This window comes from Ricinus communis, chromosome 1 (genome assembly GCF_019578655.1).
Source record: "Ricinus communis isolate WT05 ecotype wild-type chromosome 1, ASM1957865v1, whole genome shotgun sequence".
NCBI lineage: Eukaryota > Viridiplantae > Streptophyta > Magnoliopsida > Malpighiales > Euphorbiaceae > Ricinus > Ricinus communis.
The window spans coordinates 5,625,537-5,639,349 of record NC_063256.1 but is presented as its reverse complement, the minus strand read 5'-3'; the positions used below and the strand labels follow the sequence as shown (position 1 = coordinate 5,639,349).

The following is a 13,813-nucleotide window of genomic DNA, read 5'->3' as shown; positions in this document are numbered from 1 at the left end:
TTCTAATACTCATTTCTAAAATCTAAAATGATACAAATGATATTTATTCAACTGTTATAATAATCATAATAATTAAAATCATCAGATTTTAGTTAGATTTTTAGAGATCTAATGTCAGAAGATGAGGGCTCGAATTTGAAATTGTTACAACTATTTCTATAATATATAAAAAAATAATTATTATAATTACATAGCCGCTTTGGGCTCATTTGAATAAACGATGTTTAAAATTGGCATAAATGTTAGCATTTAAATAATTAGACAGAAAACAAATAAACTTTCAAGAACTTTGAAAAGCATAAATAAATAATATCGACTTGGAGGGCCTATGTGCGCCATGCTGCATGTAGATTCCTCTCAATGGAGATTATGTACTCAAAATCCACCCAAATAAGACGTCCCAGCAGAAGAAAGATGGCCTTTTTCATTGCAGGTTTGCAATCCGCTCAACACTTAATACTTTCCTCAACACAGAACAGAATATATTCAGTATTCAACCCAGACGTGAATATTGAACTTTTCCCACATACTCAAATTCTCGATCTTGTCAATACAACAACGCTTACATATACCAGTTTAAACTTTTTCACTTTTTCTTGTCTTTTCAAATGTACAAGTCCACAGGGAGAGAGTGCGTGCGGCTTTTCACTCATCATCGTTAGGTTTTATCCCCAAACTAGTCAGAAGTTTACAGCAACTATTTAGATCAATTTCCCAACGTCTAACCACTAACAGGTCTGCAAATTCTGAATGAGAGAGAGAGAGAGAGAGTCATCTTGTGGCTAAATATTAGAAAAATTACAGCAAAATTGCCTCTGTCTACACCTGTCTTTCAGAAACTCATCCTTCCCTGAAAGCTTCCCTCAAAGTGTTGCCTATGTACTTGACAATTTGCAATCAATCTGGTGCAAATTGGTCTCAAGTGTTCTATACCCTACTAGGTGTAGGGATATACTCAGGATAAGTGCGTACTTCAATCCTAAGATGGCCTAGGATGCATTAGTTTCTTCTTCAAACTGCGAAAAGGATAAATGAATCAAATTGGTATATCATTGTGTTGCCTAGAGAAATTACAAGAGCATAGCCAAGTATACTAATTATTATGACCATGTTACACACAGTTAAGGCAATTGCATACCAGGCAGCTCAATTTCACAAATTAATCTCCGGTTGAAATGTCTTTTCCTTTGTCAATTCCTCAAGTCTCTTCACAACATTTTCCGCTGCACCACTATATGCTTTTGAGACTACAGAATCAGGTAAAGATATTGTTATAGGGATGCCTTCGTCGCTGCTTTTTCTGATCTCCACTTCTAAGGGTATCTGCAAAAGGAAGCACATCAACATGTGATTAAGGTAAAGACATACATCCATCTTTCACCTAAGCACCATGTGGCGTTGGATTCAATATTTTAAATGCACAAGCCTTCACCAACTTGAGTGTTAATACACCATGTCAAAGATGCATCTTATGACAAAAAAAGAACATGAGAATAATTTAGAGCTCCTATTTTCCCAAGAATGAACCTGCCCAGAGTGAGGATGAGGACACTTGATCTTGCTTGAAATATTTAGCATACCTCACCGATAAAATTATAACCCATTGAAGCAGCTGTCTTTCGGGTTCCTCCTTCCCCAAAAATATATGAAGGTTCACCACAATGTGGGCACTTGAAGCAGCTCATGTTCTCTATAAATCCCAAAATCTGTAAAAGTGATCAGAATATTCATCAATAGAATGATAATGGCAGCTTTTTAATCTCAAGTAAAAGGACTTGAGAAAAATGAATTTCAAACTTTTCCATGTAGTGTATGAGAGCCAAGTATAGTATGAGAGCCAAGTATGGGAAAACGTTTCTCCTGTCAGCTTTTAGTTATCCTAAGATGTGGACATTGCATCATAATAGAAGACACCATAGCAAGAGATACATTCAAGAAACGCTGTGTGCTCCCATGTCTGAATATGAATATCAACAATTTAGCCCAATGCTTTGTGCCTTCAGCCAATGAGGATTTAAATTATTTTCTTTTGTGACACATATACCATATACAGTCATTATCTTTAAGCTGAAATTAGTGGGACAATGTAACCAAATGTTATATTGCAAATCAAGCATTTATGTGTCATCTAGCATAATCTCCCGATGGAAGCCAAGTTCTTAATTAGTATTCCAAGTTATCGAATGGTCCCACCAGACACTAAAGGTAATAGACATCTTTCAAAAATTCGAAAAAAAAAAAAAAGGAGAAAAACCATACTGGAACTTGAACTTTAGAGAACATTTTAACTCCTCTACGAGCATCTATTAACGCAACATCTTGTGGAGTCGAGACAATAAGAGCACCTGCCAGTAAATCACCAACAATTAGAAACATACTTATAATAAATAGACAAAGTTACTCCCGGGAATAAAATTAGAAATAGAAAAACTATTTTTTCCGCTACTTATTTATATTTTTTGGAGGGATTTGTCCTATTTTCTGAGGAATTGCCTAACATATGGAAAGAAATGTGTAATCTGTTCACTTATTATAGAAGCAGAATTTTACAGGAGCTGCTGTGAAATAAGTTTCCATGAAAATTAAAATGATAAAGCCCAAAAGCAATATTCAAAACCTTCCAATTACATTTTTTATGCTGCCAACACTTATGAAAATGTGGTGTCAAAACAAGCGTATTGCTATATCCATGAAATCCCCAAACGGGAGGCCAAGAACAAAACATAATTATTGTAAAATAAACAGAAGAAACACAAGCTTAGCAGTTAGCAGTATAATCTCAGATAAAATGCTAGTCAGCAACAGTGGCATAATGTCACCTTGATAATCAAACTGGTTAAGTGCTTATTTACTCATTCAATGAAAAGAGTGAAGAATAACAAAGCTTCACAAACCTGATAATTGCAGATTTTGACTCACAGTCAGCTGTGCGTCGCCAGTACCAGGGGGCATATCGACTACCAGAATGTCAAGATTCCCCCAATCAACTCCCCGCAGCATTTTCTCAAGAGCACTCATGACCTTCCAAAATAAGAAAAGAAAGGTTAATTGAACTTTTCAAATAGAGAAAGTTATTAGTTATACAAGTGAAATGCACTATATCTTTGCTGCCAGTAACTATCTAAAGATTAAACAGCATCTCGGTACTACAAATCACATTCTAGTACACAGAGTAAATTTAAAAGTTAAATCATTTTTTATCTTCATTTTCAATATTATCAATGTTGATTCTAGTGAATATAATTGATGCAAATCATGTGATTGTGGGTAAAATGTTCCAATATTGAAAAAACAAAAAGAAAAAAAACAGAAGAAGAAGAAGAAGAAGAGGCAATATATAGTGGAGTGGCATACCATTGGACCTCTCCATACAATAGGGGCATCCTTCTCCACAAGAAATCCTATTGACATACATTTAACGCCATAATTTTCAATTGGTATCATCTTTGTATCTGCAAAAGAGAGGGGAAAACAGTTAATTTTGTTTTAAACTGATGAAGCTGTAATTACAATGACAAGAGTTTCCTTGCACATTTTTTGGTGTTACTATCAGCTCAAGTTCCTACTGGATGTTTATTTTACAAGTGTGCGGTTAAGGAAAAGTGTGTCAGCGGTGCATTGTTCACTAGTATTAAATTTAATAGTACTTACATATACCATAATGTCTTTAGAGACGCATAATTCTGAAAGGCATCCAACCCAAACAGGATCAACTAATTCATGGATATATCTATTTTATAAAATTCCCTTACCTTAAGAATAAATTAATTATTACCTGCAGTAACATCCGGCTTTCTATCAATCCTCATCATTGTTGGAATTGATGGTCCATAAACATCAGCATCAAGCAATCCCACCTTCAGTTGACACTTGGTAGCAAGTGCAACAGCCAAATTAACTGCAAATTTAAACCAATACGCCTATATAAGTCTAATCAAAAGCACTAAAAGACTACCTTTTTACTGAAACATAAAGAAACTTGTTTATTCTTGACTTGTCAAATATTAAACACAAAATTTATAAAAAAAGTTAATGATTTCAAAAATGTGAAAACGAGCAACAGAAAGAAAGTTAAAAGTTACCAGCTGTAGTGGACTTGCCGACACCGCCTTTACCAGAAGCTACAGCAATGACATCCTTAACACCTTCAAGCCTTAGCTTTGATCTACTAAACGATGTCGCGTAGCATCTATAACCTCCGAGCCTCTGTACCAAGCTTAAAAGAAAAAAAAAACATAAAAAAACATACCAAATTTAAAAATGCAATCCAAAAATGACAGAATTGAAACGAGAATATTACGCCTAAAGGTCGCAAAAAGCCCTTCATCAATCTCACCAAATTTTTTGCAATTTTGTTTTTTCTTTCAAAGAATCTAAAACAGGCTAGATGGCTGTGAAAATTGGGCACTAGGGAGGTTCACTTTGCAGTGAGAATTTGACCGGACATGGAAGAAACGGAACGGATGGGCTGTAAAGAAAGTCTTATGGGCTTCAATTAGATCAGTTTGGGCTTTTGTAGTTTAACCTACCAATAGACTCTAGTGTTAATTGCTCCGTCTGGCCCGAGGAAAATATTTGTTTCTTTTCGGAAAAGTAATTCATTTTTCGCTTAATTGCCAAAAAGATACTTGCCGATTTATATTTGTTATCAAATTTAGCTTTTAATTTTAAATAATAAAATCATCAATTTATATTTTATTATTAAAATATATCAGCTAAATATGTAAATTAGTTTTTTAATTTTAAAATTTTACTTACTTAAATAATAATATTTTAATTTCTTTAAAAATATTAATTTGTCTCTTTTCTTTTAACAAAGTTTATATCATGTAAATAGATTTAGTTAATAATTTAAATATAGATTAAAATAGAAATTAATATTAAAATATGTTATCAAAATTAAAAAAAATTAATAAAACACATGTTATTATTTTATTACATTAAAATAATAAATAAATAAGGAACTTCAAAGACTAGTCAGAGATGGAGCTGCCCGCCAATCACTAGTGAAATGAGTCAATAATTCTAATACTACTTATTATTATTATTATTATTATTATAATAGGTGGAATTATTGACGGATTAATAAATTTGGGAAAAAAAATTTTGCAGAAGCTAATATTAAAATAAATGTTAAAGTATATTATTAAAATAATAATAAAAAAACTTTATTTGCCAATTAATTCAAGAAAAAAGAAAAACCACAGTGAAGATCTAGAAGACTACAAGTCAGAGAAAAGACATAGAAGAAACAGCCAGGAAAGGAAATACGGGCTGCAGAGAAAGCGAACAATAATGCTACCACCACTCTCTTGTATTGCATGCAAACAAAACAACCAGGAAGTCAATAATAATGCTAGTCTTCTTCTCCCCTTGCGAAACTAAACTCAACACCACATGTGACCATGGAGATCTAATTCTAAGTTATGTTCTGTAATTGTTTCACGCACGTGCCATTGGTTTCTATTTTTTCTTTTCTTTTTTCTGATTTTCTTGGACATCAATCAAAACCAAAATTGACTTCGTCTAATGTGTCTATATCTGAACTACGTATGCACCTGATTTAAATATCTCTGTAATGCCTTCCCCAACTTGCATCCACCATCAAACAACCATTCCTTAGTTCTTACTCCAATCTTATTTCTCTCTAGCCCAACTCTGAGAAAAGAAAACAAAAAGAAGACGAAAATGTTAACAGAACTCTCACTGTCATTTTTCTTTATACTTCTCTCAATATTCTTCATCTTCAAAACCCCCAAATCCAAGAAATCAGTCTCAGCTAATCTCCCTAAGCCGTACCCGATTATCGGCAACTATCTTGATATAAAAGCAAACTGGAACCGCCGTTTCCAATGGACATCTGATTTGCTCCAAAACTCACCTTCTGCAACATATGTGATTCATCGCCCTCTAGGTGGCCGCTGGATCGTAACAGGCAACCCAGCCAATGTTCAACACATACTCAAGACTCACTTTCATCTCTACCAGAAAGGTCACACCTTTCGCAGCGCTCTATTTGATTTTCTTGGCAATGGGATCTTTAATGTTGATGGCGATACTTGGAAATTCCAAAGACAAGTTGCTAGCCATGAATTCAACACCAAGTCATTACGTAAATTTGTTGAAACTGTTGTCGATACTGAGCTCATTCAACGACTAATCCCATTCCTCTCAGCCGCCGCCGAAAATGGAACTGTTCTTGATTTTCAAGATATTCTACAAAGATTTGCTTTTGATAACATATGCAAGATCGCTTTTGGATACGATCCCGCTTATCTGTTGCCATCACTTCCACAGGCAAAGTTTGCACAAGCTTTTGAGGATGGTGTCAGGATAAGCAGTGACAGGTTCAATTCACCATTCTGGCGAATCAAAAGAGCTTTCAATATTGGATCAGAAAAAAAACTCCAAGAAGCCATTTCTCAAGTGCGAGATTTTGCGGCGCACGTGGTGGAGGAAAAGAAACAAGAACTTAAAGAAAACTCATCGCTCGAATCTGTTGATCTCTTATCAAGATTCTTGAGCTCTGGCCATTCAGATGAGACATTTGTTATCGATATCGTCATCAGTTTTATATTAGCAGGCCGCGATACAACATCTGCAGCACTAGCATGGTTTTTCTGGTTGATAAATAAAAACCCACAAGTAGAAACCAGGATTCTTGAAGAAATAAATGAGAAGTCAGAGATGCCGATTTTTGAAGAAGTGAAAGACATGGTATACACTCATGCTTCTTTATGCGAAAGCATGAGGCTCTATCCTCCAGTTCCAACTGATTCCAAACTCGCTATCGGCGACGATGTTTTGCCAGACGGTACTGTGGTGACAAAAGGATCAAGAGTTACATATCATCCATATGCTATGGGAAGATTAGAAATGCTATGGGGTGCGGACTGGGCTGATTTTAAGCCAGAGAGGTGGCTTGAGAGAGATATAGTGAATGAAAAATGGAATTTTGTGGGGAGAGATGCGTATACTTATCCGGTGTTTCAAGCTGGGCCAAGGATTTGTCTGGGTAAAGAAATGGCCTTCTTGCAAATGAAGAGGGTTGTTGCTGGTGTTTTAAGTAAGTTTAAGGTGGTGCCAGCGTTTGAGGATGGTTTTGAGCCGGAGTTAGTTGCATATCTCACGGCTAAGATGGACGGTGGCTTTCCTGTCAGGATTGTGGAGAGGGCCAAGTAAGGATTGCTGAGTTTGCCTGTTCATTGTTTGTTGAAAGGTCTAAATGAATATACAATTAGGGTCAAATACATTGATTGAGAGGCTGGCTGTTTGGGGGGGGTTTAATGATTAGATGAACAAGGTATGTAAGGAATGTTTTCTTCTATATATGTAGTTTTGAAAGATTGCTGTAGTAGCTAGTAACAAAATTGTAAGCAATAGCGTTGATCATTGTTATGCTTTCTGTTTTTGTATAATAATTTTGATTTGGAAATCATATAAATGGAGGCAGTGTTTCATTATTGAGATCATGATCATAAGTTCAAGCATGTCCAAAAAAATTGAGAAATTCATAGCAGGTGTCTCTTGCATTATTCTTAAATTCTGGACCTCCTTATGATTGGCATTTTTCTTAATTTAAGGTCTTTTAGAAAGTACATTCCTATTTTAGCATGAAATTCTACATAATTTCAATTTTAGAGTGATTTTCGATAGTTAAAATGGTCAGATTGAAAAAAAAAAAAGTTGTCCACCTCTAAATCAGACAGACATAAATTTTGCAAGCTCTGTGTGGCGGCGCTCTTTTACGCCGATACAGGGCTGAATTTTGTTTGATTCTTTTCTTTTTTGCAAGTCTTTTTTTTTTTTTAATTTTGTTGTATTTATTTTAAGTTTTTTACAATTATAACAAATCTAAATATTAATTTAATTATATGATGATATTTCTAATTTTGTAGGTAGATTTAATTATTTATTTTAAAATTTTTTGATAACTTCCGAGCTTCTGTAACAAGCTTAAAAGAAAAAAAAATATAAAAAAAGATACCAAATTTAAAAATGCAATCCAAAAACGACGTATTTAAATTCATAATCGGTGGTATGTGCATAGAAAACTAAACCTCTAAATATCTATATTCACTTATTTAGAGAAACAAAATAGAATTCTAAGGAAATGCTTGCTGATGCTGAAATTTATAATTTACTGGATTATAAAACTGATCAATTTATTATAAATACACCGATCATTAATTATTATATTATGAAGTTTTTCACAAACAACTTTTAAGTGATTATACTTGTGAATTTAAGATCCTGAAAATGATGTTGCCGCGAATTAGGTTTGTATGGTTTACCTTGTTCAAAGGGTTTGAAAAACATGCATGTTCCTTTCTTGAACTTCAATAGCAAAAATTCCAGCAACAGTACATGTGTGATGCTCGTTTTCAGGATTGACATACTCAATCAGACTCGCGCAATGAGACATGATAAAAAGTTCGTTGAATTCTCTCTCTCTCTCTCTCTCTCTCTCCCAAAGAAATTGACTCATCAACAGCAATCAAACAGACATAAATTTTGCAAGGTTTATTACTCTATCACTTGGGATTTAAAAATACTATAATAAAAATTAATATCTATATTTGTGCATTGCACGACCATTATAATTATTTTTTAAAATTAAGATTAAAATTATTTTATAATTAAAAATTAATTTATTTTGAATATAATATTAAAAATTAATTTAAGATGTTATTTTCTAGAATTATAAGTATTATTTAATTATAAAACTAATTTATTAGTTAATAAAATATTAAAATATAATTAATATGCTATTTTTATGATAGAATTAGTATCATTATCTGATTAGAAAACTAATTATTAGTTAATAGAATATTAAAATATAATTAATGTATTATATCTTATGATTAGAGTCAGTATTTATTTAGAAATGTAACTTATTAACCAATAAATTAATAGAAAAACTATAAGATTATACATAAGCTTAAATCCATATGTAAAAAATAAATACACATGTCAAAACAAATAAGTATATATGTCAAAACAAAAATTTTATGTGTCAAAAATTAAACACACATGTCTAAAAAGTTTTAAGTCTCAAAAATTAATATTTGTATAAATTACAAAACTATTTCGTCAGTTAATATAATATTAAAATATAATTAATATATTATTTCTCAAGATAGAATTAGGATCGTAATTTATAAGTGTTTAATTAGTTTTCAAATATATGTTAATTGATTCATGATTAATTCACACGCATTCGTAAATTTAAAGCACATTCTAGATTGTTGAAAAAAATAAGAGTAATAAACCTTAAAAAGAATTTAAAAAGATTACGAGTTTGTGTCTCTAATTCATATGGTGAATTAGAATGAAAAGTTACTCACATCAGGAATTATAAAAACGAGGCAGTTATCTCTTAAAATAAGAAAGTTCCTCTTTAATCTTTACTTTCTATAAACTATATTTTCATATTAGTCTTTTGATTTTTCTTTCCAACGTACCAAAAATATTCATATTTGAATGATTTTATTTTATAATAAAGTTTCGATATTCCTTTCCTATATATTATTAAAATAAGCTATAAACACAGGTTATGAGGAGAAGGATATTCTTGTATGGGGACATATAAAAAATTATAATATCAGCCGATAGAAGTCAAATGAAAAATATATTCTTTTGGTAAGGATAGAAAATCAAAATCAAAATAAATTTGGAAGCTTTTTTTTTTTTTTTTTTTTTAATGATGATTATTTGGAACCAAACAAAATAAGAAACAGTTAACTTTAACGGCCATTCTCTCTCTGAAGCCGAGAATGTCCTTGTAATTTTGTTTTTTTAATCAACATTGATATGCAAATGCCCTTCAATTCTCTTCTTCTCTAAAATCATCATCATTTGTCACCCAGGTATTCCTTTTTCTCTACCTTTCATGTTTCATTTAGATTGATTTTTATATATTCAAACCGCTGATTTTTGTTTTCGCCATACCCATATTGGTTTTTTATTTTTTTTTTAACAATCTAATTTTCATGGTTTTTAATTTCTCATTTGTTTTTGTTTAGTTTTAATCTGGAAATAGTGCAGATCGTGCAAGTATGAAATGTCAGTGCTTCCATTCTCCTTATTGTTTACCTACATTTGACAAGGAGATGGGATTATTAAAACTCAATTTAGTTAATGTCCAGAATTACTGGTGTTAGTTAATGGTGTTCTCCATTAGAAGAATTTAACCCTACTACCCATGTTGATGAGGATTTTGTTTTATTTATTACCATTAGAGTCATGGCTTCGATTTTAGTTACAGAGGAAGGAAAAAAAATGAACGGCAGATATAAGCGCTTGCTTACTGAATAAAACATGATGTTGATTACCGGCTATATTTTAAATCATTTATGGAAGTGATCTCTCCATTTTCCATGGTTCTTTTTTTGTTATCATGCATTTTCTCTCTTTTTTCCTATTACTGTAGTTTAATATATGTTTTGGCGGATTAAAAACTGATAAATTGTTCCTTGTCTAAGCAGATTGTTGCTACTTTGTATTGAATTTGGGATGAAAACCTCATTTTTGCACTCGGGTGATCGGTATATGTATTATGTTGAGGCACTAAAGTTTTTCTTTACTCGCCCAGTTCAGATTTGCATAGAACTCTAAAGTGATTTCTGGTAGAAATGGATGCATTTAGCACTTCGTTTGTTGAAATATGGAAGAATTTGCAGGCTTTTCTGATAGTTCTGGAACATGCAGCTTGTGAATTATTTTTGAATTGTTTGCTGCTTATTGGTGCTGTATTCTCATACCTGCTGACGAAATTTGCACGCCAATGCGAATTGGAAATACCTTGCATTTTGTGTTCCAGGCTTGATCATATATTGGGCGATGAGAAATCTGGATTTTATTGTCATCTACTGTGTAACAACCATAGATCAGAGATATCATCTCTATTCTCTTGTTGCATTCATGGCAACCTTGCTGATGGTAATAGTATGTGTGAGGAATGTCTTTTGTCATTTACCAGGAAATCCAAATTAAACCCAGATATGGACAGGCTTTTCATGGGTAAGTTTGGGTTTGATCTCAGTGCTTACAGTTGCCAGAATGCACTGATGAGAAGGGAATTTGTTCCTGGTTCTATGGGCGTGCAGTTGTGTTCATGTTGCAATAAGCCTTGGAAATCAAGACAGAATGCTAATAAACTACCTCTGGCAAAACCACCTAGGAGTGGAATGACTCTGCCTAAAATTCCTTTGCCAAGACGTCTAAATCATCATGAGGGCTTAAAGAAGATGAGGGAGAGATTTTCCGGGTCAGCAACACCCGGCTATCTTGGAAAATTTGGTTTTGGTCCCTTGTCTCCTGTTGGATACAAAGAACTCAAGATCACTTCTGATTCAGAGTCAGAAATCCCATTTTCTGATGACGGTGAGGGTTGCAGTATTACTCGTAGAATGAAGGAGCCTAAGGAAGTCCCACCTGTAACTCTTACCAATATTTTTCATTTTGATGCCAATATGGGTTGTGACCGGGGCCAGCAAGCAAATCAGCAAAACTATCCTTCTGCACTGCCGGAGCTTATTTCTATGGATGATTTTCCTGCTTTATCCCATGGGATTGAATCAACCGGGAAGTCTGAGCGCAAATTTCACGTTTCTCAGAATAACAATCCTTCTGTGCTATCCGAGCTTATGTCTCTAGTTGATGCTCCCTCATTATTCAGTGTTGTCAAAGGTCCTCTTGAATCATCACAATGGAAGTGTAAGCTCTCAGTCTCGTTCTCTACTTGCCTGTTTGCTGTGCATATGTCTATTTTAATGCAACTTATACATCTCTTGTGGAATGGTCCTAGCAGCAGATGGCCCTGGAACAAACAGCATCGCAAATAGGCACGAGGAATTTTTGAAGTCAGTAACGGCAACAGCAGGAGGAGGTGTTAAGGTTGATCAGGTTGCTAACGAAGTGGCGTCTATAAATCCAATTTACATGAATCAATCTGAAGTTTTGAAGTCCACAATTAGCAGTATTGAGAATGAAGAATCTGCCAAGGAACCTGAACGACTTAAAGGAGATACGGAATTGTTCGTCTCTAAAAATCCTTCTGCTCAAGGGGTTGATTCAATATCAGATAAGGGAATCCCGGTTGCTCATCAGGGACATGGTGATGAGTTGCAGAGTATTGATCCTTCCAACTCTAATGGAGCTCAGACGGTTCAAGAAACAACCTCCATGGAGTGCGGTCTCGAATCAAATGATGGAAGCTCTATCAGTGAGATAGATGGTGAAGGTGAAAATGTTGTCGGTCGATTAAAGAAACAAATTGAGAATGACAGAAAATGCATAAGTGCTTTGTATAAGGAATTAGAGGAAGAAAGAAATGCTTCCGCAATTGCAGCAAATCAGGCAATGGCCATGATCACAAGGTTGCAAGAAGAAAAGGCTTCACTCCATATGGAGGCCCTTCAGTACTTGAGAATGATGGAAGAGCAAGCTGAGTATGATGTAGAGGCATTAGAGAAAGCTAATGATCTCCTGGCTGAGAAGGAAAAAGACATTCAAGATATGGAAGCAGAAATCGAGTATTTCAGGTTACAACTGTCAGATGAGCCAGTGGCGGAGACTGTATCCGACAGAAGCCATGATCTGAAAGGGAAAAGTACAACTTTAGATAATAGTAGCAGCACACGTTGTGCAGAAGATGTTGTTAACGTTGTTTCTAGCTCAAATGACCAGGACAATCCTATTGATGCCAAGTCTTCATGGACAGAACTTGAAGATGAAAAGTTTTTTATTTCACAATGTCTGAAGGATTTGGAGAGGAAGTTTCGTCGATTTGCTGGTCAAGATAGCGACTCTGAAGAAACTGTCGATAGAGGGGTAAACAAGGAAGAGTCTCTTGAAAAGGCTAACACTTCAATTCTTGGGAACGGAAGTACAAGCATTCATCCAGTTTCAGGCAAGCAAAATGAAGAAACTGATTTGGTGAATCTTGAAAATGAAATTGCAGACCTCAATGAAAGACTGGAAGCACTTGAGAATGATGGGAACCTTCTTGAACATACTGTTAACTCTCTCCAAACTGGAAAAGAGGGTCTAAAGTTTGTTCAGGAAATAGCCCATCAACTACAAGAATTGCGAAAAATTGTGATGAGGGACAGATCCCAATTTGCTCCTTGAGTTATACATGCATGAATTTGAAGTTGATATGCAAAGAAAGAATTAGATAGTTTTTTTTTGACATGATCATGCTTACAGTTATCAAAATCTCCCCACATGTACAATTTACTGTTGTAACGTCTTCTAAAATTCCACTTTAGCATATAGTTTTAAATTTTCCATACGCACATCATTCTTTCTTTTATGCTTGTCTTCTTTCGTCTAGTTCCCTTAACCTTTCTACTTTTCTAATATGCTGTATAAATTTACTGTTTACAAGAAACGGCATGGTTTCATATTCATTATTGATTTACTGCCAGGTTTTAGACTCAAAAGAAAAAGTTGTCCGAGTTGCTTTTCAAGCAATGAGGCCTTCAGATTTTATCAGGATGAGAATTGAACGGAAGATATTAGCTTTTGCTGTGAAAATCTAAAGAAACCATATCAAGACAAAAAAGAAACGACACTTAGTACCCAAACTTCCTTTTGTCGCAGGCATTTTTCTTTTTTCTAACAACGCAGGAGAGGCATTTTTAAACATTTAAATGTTTATCATTTTGTGATTTTAGTACTTGATATCAACCAAATAAATATTTTAATTATTTTTTTATAATATGTAAATACTTTTTAATGTATTTTTATATTTAATATGTCTATATAATTACTTTTTTCTTCTATTAGATTAAATAAAAATTAGAAA

At 33.8% G+C, this 13,813-nt stretch overlaps 3 protein-coding genes across 4 annotated transcripts; 2 read left to right on the top strand and 1 right to left on the bottom strand.

Moving 5' to 3' along the window:
• Positions 1–134: 134 nt before the first annotated feature.
• On the bottom strand, positions 135–4,478 carry LOC8274749 (iron-sulfur protein NUBPL). The gene is made up of 9 exons (XM_002520955.4): positions 4,301–4,478; positions 4,083–4,206; positions 3,776–3,898; positions 3,355–3,452; positions 2,895–3,021; positions 2,260–2,345; positions 1,581–1,706; positions 1,139–1,323; positions 135–1,016 (listed from the first exon to the last, which is right to left on the bottom strand). The coding sequence occupies exons 1-8, from the start codon at positions 4,325–4,327 to the stop codon at positions 1,153–1,155; spliced, it is 882 nt and encodes a 293-aa protein (XP_002521001.1). The 5' UTR covers positions 4,328–4,478; the 3' UTR covers positions 135–1,016; positions 1,139–1,152.
• A 932-nt stretch (positions 4,479–5,410) lies between these two features.
• Positions 5,411–7,472, top strand: LOC8274750 (cytochrome P450 94A1). The gene has a single exon (XM_002520956.4). It carries the CDS (start codon positions 5,689–5,691, stop codon positions 7,180–7,182), a length of 1,494 nt encoding a protein of 497 aa, XP_002521002.1. The 5' UTR covers positions 5,411–5,688; the 3' UTR covers positions 7,183–7,472.
• A 2,097-nt stretch (positions 7,473–9,569) lies between these two features.
• LOC8274751 (probable myosin-binding protein 4) lies at positions 9,570–13,295 on the top strand. Of its 2 annotated transcripts, none has more exons than XM_048371310.1 (3): positions 9,570–9,869; positions 10,982–11,718; positions 11,813–13,295. In XM_048371310.1, the coding sequence occupies exons 2-3, from the start codon at positions 11,004–11,006 to the stop codon at positions 13,132–13,134; spliced, it is 2,037 nt and encodes a 678-aa protein (XP_048227267.1). In that variant the 5' UTR covers positions 9,570–9,869; positions 10,982–11,003; the 3' UTR covers positions 13,135–13,295. The 2 variants fall into 2 exon arrangements, with proteins under 2 accessions (XP_048227267.1, XP_015575839.2); XM_015720353.3 differs by having other exon boundaries at positions 10,488–11,718.
• The last annotated feature ends 518 nt before the right edge of the window (positions 13,296–13,813 follow it).